The sequence below is a fragment of the Rhinopithecus bieti genome, unplaced genomic scaffold (assembly GCF_001698545.2).
Source record: "Rhinopithecus bieti isolate Rb0 unplaced genomic scaffold, ASM169854v2 scaffold_2572, whole genome shotgun sequence".
Classification (NCBI taxonomy): Eukaryota; Metazoa; Chordata; class Mammalia; order Primates; family Cercopithecidae; genus Rhinopithecus; species Rhinopithecus bieti.
In genome coordinates, this window is record NW_016804595.1 from 2865026 (window position 1) to 2877927 (window position 12902).

Genomic DNA, 12902 nt, shown 5'->3' on the forward strand with positions numbered 1-12902 from the left:
AAAAAAAAAATTATTTTGTTTTAGAGACAGGGTCTCACTCTATCACCCAGGCTGGAGTGCGGTGGTGTGATCACAACTCACTGCAGCCTCCAACTCCTGGGCTAAAGTGATTTTCTCACCTCAACTTCCTGAGTAGCTGGGACTACAAGCATTCACCACCATGTCCAGCTAATTTTTTAACTTTTTGTAGAGATAGAGTCTTCCTATGTTGCTCAAACTGCCTCTAGCAATCCTCCCGTCTTAGTCTCCCTAAGTGTTGGGATTACATGTATGAGCCATGGTGCGTGGCACATTATACAAATTCTTTAAAGGAATTAAGTTTAAAGTGTTTATGAAAAATGTTCCAAACTATTTCATTTATATTTAAAAAAAGTATACTTAGTGCACCGATTAAGCATGTCATTCTACAATAAAGAACTGTTAAGCCACACAGAAATCCAGAATTATCACAGAATCAGAAATATATACAAATCACAGAAAATAATATTCACATGTATTAAATACTCTTCAATAATACCACAGCCCTAAACACACTGCTTCTGGGTCTTTTATTAAATACTTTTGGTTTTCCTGAATAAAAGCATTCATTGCATAAAATAGTTAAAAACGAAAGTCATGAAGTATATTCAAATTATATAGCCTCTTTTATTACTGAACACTTTTTTTTTTTTTGAGACAGCCTCCACTCTGTCACCCAGGCTGGAGTGCAGTGGCAGGATCTTGGCTCATTGTAACTTCTGCCTGCTGGGTTCTAGCCATTCTCATGCTTCAGCCTCCTGAGCAGCTAAGATTACTGGTGTGCACTACCACGCCTGGATAATTTTTGTATTTTTATTAGAGATGGGGTTTTGCCATGTTTTCCAGGCTGGTCCCGAACTCCCGGCCTCAAGTAATCTATCTCACTCTCTCAAAGTGCTGGGATTACAGGTGTGAGCCACTGTCCCCAGCCAATAACTGAACAGATTACTTTTTACATATATAAGTGTATCAACCTTTACTGATCACAACAAATTTTTAACAGAATTTACAAAACTAAGATAGTCCAAAAGGGTTTCCATTACCAAGCCACACCTATAGGTAAAACAAAATATAATAAAAACTTGAGAAAATGGATATGTAAATTTAACTTTCAAAGGGATAAAACTTCTTCAAATAGAAAAATACCGAAGTATTATTATACTCACCAGTATTTTTGTGGCCTTTTAGAATATAAAGTGGCATTGGACTGTCCAGTGAGAAAATGCATATATTGTGGTCATTTCCACCAGTGGCAATTAGGCCATGAGGGTAGATGTCACTTGAGGGTATGATGCATACACAAGATACAAAATTGGAATGGCCACTCATACAGTGCATTTCCGTAAAGCCCCTGTTTGGACTGGAAAGACAAGATAATTAATAGATACATATCTGTACCCTGACTTAGCCTAGGACAAAAACTGCCAAAGCACTCACTTTCATTTAGTGTCTAGACCAAACTTTAGAATACATACTATCTTAAGAATCCATTGTTTTAAACTGAACCTTACATAATTCCTATGAACTACTGTAGAGAATTACATTAGATTAAGAGAAGTTTGTTTAGTGTTTCATTGATAAGAATACATTAAAATAGAAAACCAGGGAAAAAGAAAGGGCAACAAATAATCATAACTGAGTTTTTTCTCAATCTCCAGCTTCACTTCTACACATTAGTGACTGTTACCCTAAGAAATCCCTGGCTAAATGAAACATACGTGCAATTAAGATAATGAAATGTATTATTAAGAAGACCTAAATATAGTGACAACTCTTTCACATTACGAAGCATTGACTTAGTGCCCAGTAGTATGGTACAGTATGTGTTTCTACACAGCTAGAACAGGGGTGGGTGTCAAATCTTTTGGCTTCTCTGGGCCACACTGAAGAAGAATTGTCTTAAGCCACACATAAAAAATACTAACACTAATGATAGCTGATAAGCTAAAACAATTAAAAAAAACCCCACCTAATACAGAAACATGTAAATGGCTACAGTATATTATATATAATGTTATATATAATTATGTGTATCAATGAACATAGTACATTAATAATTGCCCTGGGATTAAAATGATTACCTATTTGTTATCTGTATCAATCACTTAGCATCACTGCCTTACTTAACAAGTTCAACTAGCAGATTATGATTTCTGTGTGGAAAGCAACGAATTAGCTGCTGAGAGGGATAAAAAGAATTATATCCCTAACTCAGCTAAATCAAAGTTTGCAGTCTAGTTGAAGATAAGACAAGTGCACATAAAGAGACAAGCCTCCCAGATAGGCCGGGCGTGGTGCTCACGCCTGTAATCCCAGCACTTTAGGAGGCCGAGGTGGGCGGATCACGAGGTCAGGAGATCGAGACCACGGTGAAACCCCGTCTCTATTAAAAAAACACAAAAAAATTAGCCAGGCGCGGTGGTGGGTGCCTGTAGTCCCAGCTACTCAGGAAGCTGAGGCAGGAGAATTGCGTGAACCCGAGAGGTGGAGCTTGCAGTGAGCCAAGATCATGCCAATGCACTCCAGCCTGGGCAACAGAGCAAGACTCCATCTCAAAACAAACAAAAAAAGAGACAAGACTTCCAGATAAAGACTAAACAAACTCATCTATTTTCACTTCCTTCCCAAATCCCACTAAAAACAAAAAATAGTTACGTTTTTTAATAAAGCTTAATTACACCCACAAGGCCAAGGAGAATGAAAAAAAAAAAAAAAAGACATGAACACAATTTGAATATTTAAAGCCTACAGAAAAGTAGTAAGGGCCAAAGGAGACCTGAGTCCTAGCAGACAGCAGGACAACCGAAGAACCAATTTACCAACAAAGGGCTTAAGAACTAGAGAATATTCTGGGAGGTCGGCAGAGTCCGAAGCACCAGGTATCTGTCTTCCCACCTAGACAACAACGGCACTGGCAGAATCTGTCTGATGTAACTATTATGAAACTCTGCAGTCAATTGAAAGCTTGTAACTTCCAGGGGAAGGCTTGGATTGTAAATTGAGGTTAATTTTGATCAATGCCTGCTCTTGGCACAGTAGCAGTTACCCACACCTCACCCTTCTAGCCCCATGGCAGGCAGCCATGCATCTGTTCCCGGAGAACATTGCTCACAGTTGCAGGAACTAGGGTTGGCAAAAAGGACCCTGTCCTCCAAATATCAGAGATCTGTTCTCTGATCACTGATTGCCTGCTTTGATCATAGAGCAACAACAAAGAGGCAGGCAGCCATTGTTGTTGCACCTCCCCCCACTGATACAAGCCTCTACTTCTTGAGCTGAAGTGACTTCCAAGGGGATTTAAAGGCTGATGCCTGGCTGGGCACAGTGGCTCACACCTGTAATACCAGCACTTTGGGAGGCTGAGGTGGGCAGATCACGAAGTCAGGAGATTGAGACCACCCTGGCTAACATGGTGAAACCCCGTCTCTACTACAAATACAAAAAATCAGCCGGGCATGGTGGCAGGGGCCTGTAGTGCCAGCTACTCGGGAGGCTGATGCAGCAGAGTGCCGTGAACCTGGGAGGTGGAGCTTGCAATGAGCCAAGATTGCGCCACCGCACTCCAGCTTGGGCCACAGAGCGAGACTCTGTCTCAAAAATGAAATAAAATAAATAAATAAATAAATAAACTAAACACAAAAGAAGACAGTAATGCAGGAGATGAAGGACAAAAAAAACTTTAAGGTATATAGAAAACAGACAGCAAAATGGTATCAGTGATTACTTTCAATGTAAATGAATTAAACTCTACAGTCAAAAGACAGAGATTGGCAGAACCCATTTTAAGAAACATAATCCAACTTGGGGCTCTTTATAAGAGACTCACTTTAGATCCAAAGACACAAATATACTGAAAATGATAGGATGAAACAGGATATTCCATGAAAATAGCAAACAAAAGAAAGCAGGAGTAGCTATATTAATATCAAAGTTGACTTTAAATCAAAAAAAGAAATTAAGAGACAAAGAAGGATATTATAAATTAAAAGTTCAGTGCAGCAAGAAGATATAACAATTACAAACATTTATGCACATAATATATAAAACAAAAACTGACATAATTGAAGTGATATATAGTTCTACAATAATAGTTGAAGACTTCAATATCCCAATCTCAATAACGGATAGAATAATCAGACAATCAGACAGAAAACATGTAAGGAAAAGGAGGACTTTACAAAATAAATCAACTAGAACTAACAGACATACAGAATATGCTATGTGAAAACAAAGACACCTGCTACAGAAAAAATACGACAATTCCTAGAAAAATTAAAAATAAAATTACCATATGATCCAGCAATTCCATTTCTGGGTATGTTCCCAATGGAAATGAAAGCAGGATCTTAAAGAGATATGTGTACAGCCATATTCAAAGTAGCATTATTCACAATAGCTAAAATGTGACATCAACCTAAGTGTCCATCAATGGATGAATAAATGAACAAAATGAGGTATAAACATGAAATTTTATTCAGCCTTAAAAAGGAGGGAAATTCTGACATATGCTACAACATGGAAGAACCTTGAGGACATATGCTAAATGAAATAAGCCAGTTATAAAAAGACAAATACTGTATGATCCCACTTATATGTGGAACTTAGAGCTGTCAAAATCACAGAGACATAAAGTAGAATGGTGGTTGCCAGGGTCTGGGGGTGGAGAGAGAATGAGGAGTTATTGCTTAAACAGGTACCCAGTTTCAGTATAAAGAGAAAAAAAGAGTTAAAAGATGGATGGTGGTGATGGTTACACATTATGAATATACTTAATACCATTGAACTGTACACTTTAAAATGGTTAAGATAGTAAATTTTATGTTATGTGTATTTTCTCACAATAAAAAAATGGAGGAAAAGAATTAACAGCACTATATACCTCTAGAAATGAGGACAAAGAGGCAGGAACTAAGATAAGAAAGACTAATTGAAAGTCTTCAGAACCTGAAGCGTTATGAAAAAGTTTTCAAAGAAAGGTATCTGGTAGTAACCAATTTCAACTTGTTCACTTCATTTTAGTGGGTGTTGTTTTTGTTTTTTAATATGCTTTTGAAACCATTTTATCAATAAGTCCAGAGGAAGTCAAAAGAACATGTTTTAAAACCTGTATTATGTAAACCACTAAATCTACCTACTATGTGTATCCCTTAGCACTTCAAAGCATAGATGTTTGTGTGCATCTTCCATAGTGGTTTGTGAAGTTCTTAATGGCAGAATCCAGATTAGGTTCTTTGTGTCTTCCCAAGTCCCCAGCACAATGTGTTACATGGTTAGCATTAAGTACTTCTTAAATTGATTTTAAAAAATACTTTAGGTATTAAGCCAAAAAAAAGAGGGTGGAGGGGTGGGCGGGCAGCTAGACAACCCAGCCAGACAACTGTCCTGCTAGCACTCAGCGAAAGTCTGAAGCTTTTCTTTAAAAAGGTGAAAATCTTTGAATGGGGGAACATAAGGATAGTTGAGTCTTGGAGTGTGAAGAACTGGAGCCCAAGACCACCAAAACAAAACCCTGGAAACCACACCCTCCTTCTCCAGGCAGAAGATCAGCCCAATATAATGGCCCTACCAGATAATTCAACAGTAAAACTCACAACCAACAAGCCCCATTCAGGAGCACAGATCTCCCAGGAGCTTCTTAATTCTCTACCCATAATGCTGAGCACACAATAAAGATTACCAGACATCTGGGGAAAGCCTCCAGCATGAAATATAGTGATCAAAACAAACAGAGACGAGAAAAAAACCAATCTGGAGGAAAACAGACCATTAAGGAGAAAACTTAAAACATTTTTTAAAATTGTCATTATCATCCTTAGAGGTGTAAGATATTGCAACCATGAAACAAGGACATAACTTCACAAAAAGTCAAGGCAACCTGCTAGAGATTATAGACAAGAAAAAAAAAAAGAGAAATTTAGAAAGCAAGTTCAATATCTGAATAAAAACAGTTCCAGAAAAAAGAACACAGAAAAAATAAAGAGAAAGCAGCCAAATAATTAATTGGAATTAATTGAAGAACATTTCCCAGACTTTATGGACATGAGTTTTCATAGTAAAAGGGCCCACCAATGACCTGGAACAATGGATTGAAGTAGACTGCCTTCCAGAAAGAAAAAAAATAGGTCAAAAATCAGAATGGTTTCAGATTTCTCAACAGTAACACTAGAAGATGAAATAAAATGGATTTCATCACAATTCTGAAAGAAAATTATTTTAAAATTAGAATGCTACAACCATTCAAATTATCATTCCAGTAGCAAGGCAAAATAAAACCACTTTCGGACTTGCAAGGTCTTAAAACATTTATTACTGATGCACTACGTTTCAGGAAGCTCCTAGAGGTTATGTTCCAATAAGCCAACAAGGAAGAAACCAACCAAGAGAAAGCTAAAGGATACTGACAGTAAAAATCCAACACATGAGGTTCAAAAAAGTTATTTTGGAAACAACAATGAAGGGAAACCCCAGGATCAGTTGTGCATCAGAGGTAGACAGACCAGGTCAGAAAGTTTGCATTGTCAGGAAGAGGAAATTGTAAAATATCCAATATATCTATATGCCTTAAGAGGTGATTTGGTAACGAACAAAGAATTTGAAGTTGAATCAGTGATAAATACATAGAAAGCTAAGCAAATGAAAACCAAAATAAAATAATTATTAGCCACATGGAGATCATAAAATTGTTGAGGAAGAGTTATAGATTATTCCACAGCTTAAACTGTAAGAGTCAGAGCACAGAAAAGATGGATATGTGATGGGGTGAGTGGAAGGCAGAAAGAGCTAAATTCTCATATTCTACAGTAGGAACTAACAGATTACACCTAAAAAAATATATTAATATAGATTAATATAATCAGATCCTATATCTGAAGATGTGTCTTCAAATATGGGTTGTTTTTCAAAACGCAAGGCAAGATAAAGGCAAAGTTGCTGAAGTCTTATCTCACTCATCTCTCCCCACCCAGACAGAAGTCGATGACAGACAGACTTGGGAAATGTAATTTAGCTTGAAGCTGGCTTATAGAGGTCTGAAGTAGTCTGAAACAATGGTATGTTGCCGGCTTAGTTCAATGCCCAACTAACAGATATGTCTCCATTCTGAAAGGTGTTCAGAAGGTCCAGAGATTTTCTGGGTTTTCAAAGGGCTTTTGTGAAAGACTAGGTACCTGGTTCAGTCTACTCTAAAACAGAACTATTTCTACCTCCCTAGAACTAACTTCCCCCATTATTCCCAGTCCATCCCTACATGAACCTTAGCAACAACATATATGGAAAGCAGTGGTAAATTTCATTTGCATTAGAGGTAGACGGACCAGGTCTGATTCGGTAAGAGGCTATTCGGTAACGAACAAAGAATCTGAAGTTGAATCAGTGGTACTGATTCAAATTTACAGTTGTAAATTTCACTTACCACTTGGCTACATGGGAAAGCAAACTTCATTTACTACTTGGCTCCAAACATTTATAGGATTTCATTAACTTTATTAATATGCTGTTATAAGCTGGGAGTGGTGGCTCACACCTTTAATCCCAACACTTTGGGAGGCTGAGGCAGGAGGATTGCTTAAGCCCAGGAGTTTGAGACCATCCTTGGCAATCTAGTAAGACCCCCATCTCTACAAAAATAAATAAAAGTTAGCCAGGCATGGTGGTTCTCGCCTGTAGTCCCAGTTGCTTAAGAGGCTGAGGTGGTGGGAGGATTGTTTGAGCCCAGAAGATCGAGGCTGCAGTGAGCAGTGATCATGCCATTGCACTCTACCCTGGGCAACAAAGCGAGACCCTGTCTCAAAAAAAACAAAATGACACACATATTCTATTATGGCCTGAATGTGTCCCTCAAAGTTCATGTGCTGGAAACTTAATCTTTAATGCAACCATGTTGAGAAGTAGGACCTTTAAGAGGTGATTAGATCAGCAGGGTTCTGCCCCCATGAATGGATTAATGTCATTATTGCTTAGAGAGTGGCTTTGTTATAAAAGCAACTTTGCCCCACCCATGCCTCTTGCTGTGTGCTCTCTTGCCCTTCCACCACGGGATGATGCGGCAGCAAAGAGGACCTCTCAAGGTGCCGATACCTTGATACTGGACTTCCCAGCATCCAGAACTATGAAAAATAAATTTCTTTTCTTTATAACTTACCCAGTCTGTGGTACTCTGCTACAGCAACACAAAAGAGAAGACATGTATCATGAAATAAAAATTGTCGATATGTCAGACTTGAGGACACTTCTACCACATTCAAGGTATGGTTGAAACACTTTAGTTGGCATCAATAAGAACTTCATCACCTAATGACTATGAAACACTCTAACCCTGGGGTATCCAATCTTTTGACTTTCCTGGGCCACATTGCAAGAAAAATTGTCTTTGGCCATGCATAAAATACACTAATAATTACAATAGCTGATGAGCATTTTAAAACATCACAAAAAAAGCCTCATAATGTTCTAAGAAAGTTTATGAATTTGTGTTGGGTCACTCTCAGAGTCACCCATGGGCCACAGGATGGACAAGCTTGCTAACCTAACCAGCTGTATATGGGAGACTATATAATCTTATCTCACCATGCACTAACACTGTAACTGGCAAAATGCAAGTTCTTCATCAGTGTTAGATAAATACATACAGGAATGAATTTTGAAAAACAAAAACAAAAAAATCATGAGTTCGGCCAGGCATGGTGGGTCACACCTGTAATCCCAACACTGGGAGGCCAAGGTGGGCAGATCACCTGAGGTCGGGAGTTCAAGACCAGCCTGACCAACATGGAGAAATCCCAGCTGTACTAAAAATACAAAATCAGCTGGGCGTGGTGGCACATTGCCTGTAATCCCAGCTACTTGGGAGGCTGAGGCAGGAGAATCGCTTAAACCCCGGAGGCAGAGGTTGCAGTGAGCCAAGATCGTGCCATTGCACTCTAGCCTGGGCAACAAGAGCGAAACTCTGCCTCAAAAAAAAAAAAAAAGAAAAGAAAAGAAAAGGAATCGATAGTTCAATGAAAAACAAAATCACTTTTCAAATAATCAGTTCAGCCCAAAGTTCTTCAAGTTCCTGGTAAGTACAACCACTCCAGTGATTAAACTCTTGTCAAACTAGTACAGTCCCAAAAGTTTAATGACAGGATTCCACTATTAAAACAGGCATCCTTGACAATACTCCTTACTGCAATGGTTATATTCTACTGGGCTTATGCTTCTACTGGATTCCATTTTAAAGGTAAAAACTTAGTAACTGTACTCAAACAAAAAGTTAAATATTAGTGTTACTAAGTAGTTTTGGATATTATAGAATTTTAGAGTTAGAAGAGATCTTTAGAGATCATCTCATTCAATTCAATACAGGAATTTGCTCTATACTATATCTAGTCTAGTGGACCATCTTGTGTTGATTATACTACTTCAAAAGCCTCCAAACAAACCTACTTCTACACTTATCCCTTCCCAATCTATTCTCTACCATCAGCTAGCAGAAACTTCTCAACATGGAAATAAGATGATGTTGCTCCCTGCTTGAAACTATTTGAAGGCTTCCATTTGCAAACTCCATAACCTGGCTCTTGCCAGCCTCAAAGACCTGTCCTCAGCTCACAGCTAAATCCCTCCTGTTTGTTCCTCTGGCTGTCTGGAATGCTCTTCCAATTCAACCCTCCCCATTTGCTCTTCCACGACCAGCTCCATCCATCTCATGCTTCAAATGTCAGCTTTAAACAACTTCTCAGAGAGGCTTCCTTTAATATCTCTCCACCTAATTATTAACTGTATGTTTTCTTCATATGCCAGTTTTTAATTTTTTATTGGCTTGTTTTTTAATCTATCTTCCCCATCAGACTGTAAGAAAGCTCCAGAAAAACTTGCAACTTGTCTGCCTTTATTCCTCTCCAGTATCCCAAACAAATAAGAGGCACTCAATAGTTATCAACTGAATTTATGGATGGTGACTCAAATTCTGAAATTCATTAACAGTGGGAGAGCTACTAAATAACAAAATAACCTCAATTCTTCTTTCTCTGAACTGAAATCTGTCTTCTAGTTCTTAAATATCCTGCTACAACCAGCCAAATCAGGGCTGAGCCCGTGAACTCGATCAGGACTGATTCCCAACCTTTTTTTTTGGTTCGTGAACCCTTCTGATAAATCCTTTGAAGGTAATGAATGCTCCTTCTCCTCAAGAAACAGCACATGCACAGAAACAAAACATCCAAGAGGTTTCACTCCTTCAAGACCAGCACAGACCACAGACTAAAATTCTAACCTGGACGAGAAGAGGATTCAGCAACACAATTTTTGAGAACTAAAGTCTTCAAACATTAAATTTTAGAGAAGACTACAGAGCATCTTTTTCGAAAATAAAAAAGGGACATGTCAGATGTCTTCAAACTTCCTCACTTCGGAGGGTGCAATTGGAATCAATAAATTTTCAAGTCTAAAAGAAACTTGGGAGATCATCGTCCAAAAACTGAAGGCCCAAAAGGTAGGAGACTGGTCTGCGGTCAAGTTAGCACAACAAGGCTGGTCTCTGGTCCCCCAAACCAGTGCTCTTTCCACTTAAATCTAGATGGTTTCTTACACAGAGTTCCAGTACTATGAGAATTGGAAGGAAGCGGAGAGCAGAGGGAAGACTGGGGTGAGAGAGAGACGGCAGGATTGACAGGGAACGATCACTCACTTTCCACTCTCCGGGAAGAGTGCAACACAGCCGGGGGCAACCTGGGGGCAACTCCCAGGGCTCACCTGTCTGGGGCCCAGAGGCGGGTGGTGCGGTCTCGGGACACGGACACAAAGGCCCCCGGCGGAAAGGGGCAGCACACCAGGCCCCGTACGTCCAGCTCGTGGGCCCGGAGCGAGCAGCTCAGCCGGTACCTGGTGGCGCCGCTCGTCATGGCCAGTGTCTGTCGGGCGCCCGGTGCCCGGGCACTGCGCAAGTCCAGTCCGTAGGGGCGACTCGGAGAGCGCCGGGACGCAGCCGGAGAAAGGCCTGCAGGTAAGTGGCGGCCGGAGACCGGAAGAGCCCGAGAGCCGGTACGGAAGGGCGGCTGGGAAGGGGCGCGCCAAGCGGGCCGAGTGACACAGCAACCCTGACAGGCACACCGGAATTCATCATCGGCCTCAGCCCTCCATGACGCAGAGTGTCTGCGTCGTGGCAGCTGACGCCGATGTGGAGCTGAGCTCGCTTTACTCCTGGGCTCGGGACTCCCCGCCGAGGAAGAGAGAAAGAGCCCCGCCCTTCCACCAGGACGCCCGACCCGGGGATCCTTCCCAACTCCGGATCTCTTCCGACTCCGGGCCCAGCCGTTTGTCGTAATTCGGGACGCGGGCCGGGACTACAACTCCCATAATGCCGCGCCAGTTGGCGTGGACATCCGGCGCGCCGAATCCGGATATTTTAAACCTGAGTTATTCGCGCTGGGCATGGCGGAATGGCTGAGTGAGGTTGTTTGGTGTCTACTGTTAGGTCATCCTCACCTCTTTTTCCTGATAATCTCGAGGTTTTTGCAAGTTAACTTTGTTTTTCAATTAAAACGAGAAAGCTTGAGGCCAAATTGGGAACTATTAATCACTGAACTATTCCTCCGTTTCAAGTTATCCGAATCTCCTACCCTCTATTGTCAAATTTACAAACAAATACAGTGGTCCAAGTCAATTTTTTAAAGGTATAACTACTTTTTTCTGGCGACTTGTTAAAATGTAGATTCTGATTCAGTAGATCTGGGTTAGAGCCGGGATACGTATTGTTAACAAGCCCCCCTCCCACCCACCCGTGGTGCTACTTGCTGGTCATTATCAGATCTTATTGAGTACCAGGGTCAACATGACCTGTCTCTTTACTTTGTTTCCCTCCCATCCGCTATTCTGTCGCATCCAACTACACTTTTCTACAAACCTTTCTAAATTGCTAAGCCCAATTCACACTTTTCTGACTTCTCCCCTCCTAAAACTCCCACTCTAGGTTTGGAATCACTTTTCTCCTGGTTTGGGAGATCATTCTTGAAATGTTGCCTTTGGATACTTCTTTGCTACCATATCCCCTCCCTGGGTGGATTATTTACTGCTTTGCTTATTTCTAAAGCTGTGTTCCCATATTGTCTTTTCCAAACTCTAGATCTGTATTTCCAGCTATCTGTTAGAAATCTCTACCAATTAGTCTTACTTAAATTATTTCAACTTTTCTCTAGCCTTTCTACCCCTTCTCTCCAGCCAATCCTACACATTAAAATATATTTCTGAAATACACGCTTTATTGTTTTTTATCTGCTTGACAACCTCTGATGGCTTTCCATGTTGTTGTTGTTTGTTTGTTTGTGCAGTGGCGCGATCTCGGCTCACTGCAACCTCCGCCTCCCGGGTTCAGGCGATTCTCCTGCCTCAGCCTCCCGAGTAGCTGGGACTACAGGAGCGCACCACCACGCCCAGCTAAATTTTGTATTTTTAGTAGAAACGAAGTTTCACCATGTTGGCCAGGCTAGTCTCAATCTCTTGACCTCGTAATCTGTCGGCCTCTGCCTTCCAAAGTACTGGATTATAGGCGTGAACCACCACGCCCGGCTGGCTTTCCATTCTTACAGTACAGCATTACATAGGGCCTTTCACACAATCTCGCTAATCTGTTTTACTAGATTCATCTCCCTCTGTTATCTCTCTTACTCTAGCCATTTCGAATTTGTCACCATTCCCTGAACGTATTATACTGTATGCTGTCCATGTCTCTATGCTTTTTGTACATGCATTTTTTTTTTAACTTAGAATTCCACTTTCTCCATCTGTCATAGTTCAACACCAGTTTATCTTCTGGTTTCTTCTAGTTCCTCTGGGGAACCAATGCAGTTTTATTTGTTGTCAATATAGTATTTACTGCATTCTAATATATTCTTTTATGTCTGTCTTTT

General features: G+C 40.5%; 1 protein-coding gene across 2 annotated transcripts in view; it reads right to left on the bottom strand.

Moving 5' to 3' along the window:
* Positions 1-11339, bottom strand: part of PLAA (phospholipase A2 activating protein) — a 43449-nt gene extending 32110 nt beyond the window's left edge. The window contains exons 1-2 of one of the 2 annotated variants that reach the window (XM_017869323.1): positions 10750-11339; positions 1185-1378 (exon numbers count right to left, since the gene is read on the bottom strand). In XM_017869323.1, the coding sequence (XP_017724812.1) occupies positions 1185-1378; positions 10750-10898 (343 nt within the window). In that variant the 5' untranslated portion in view covers positions 10899-11339. Of the gene's footprint in view, positions 1-1184; positions 1379-10684 lie in introns of both variants that reach the window. The other variant, XM_017869324.1, reaches the window with a different exon arrangement.
* Positions 11340-12902: the final 1563 nt, after the last annotated feature.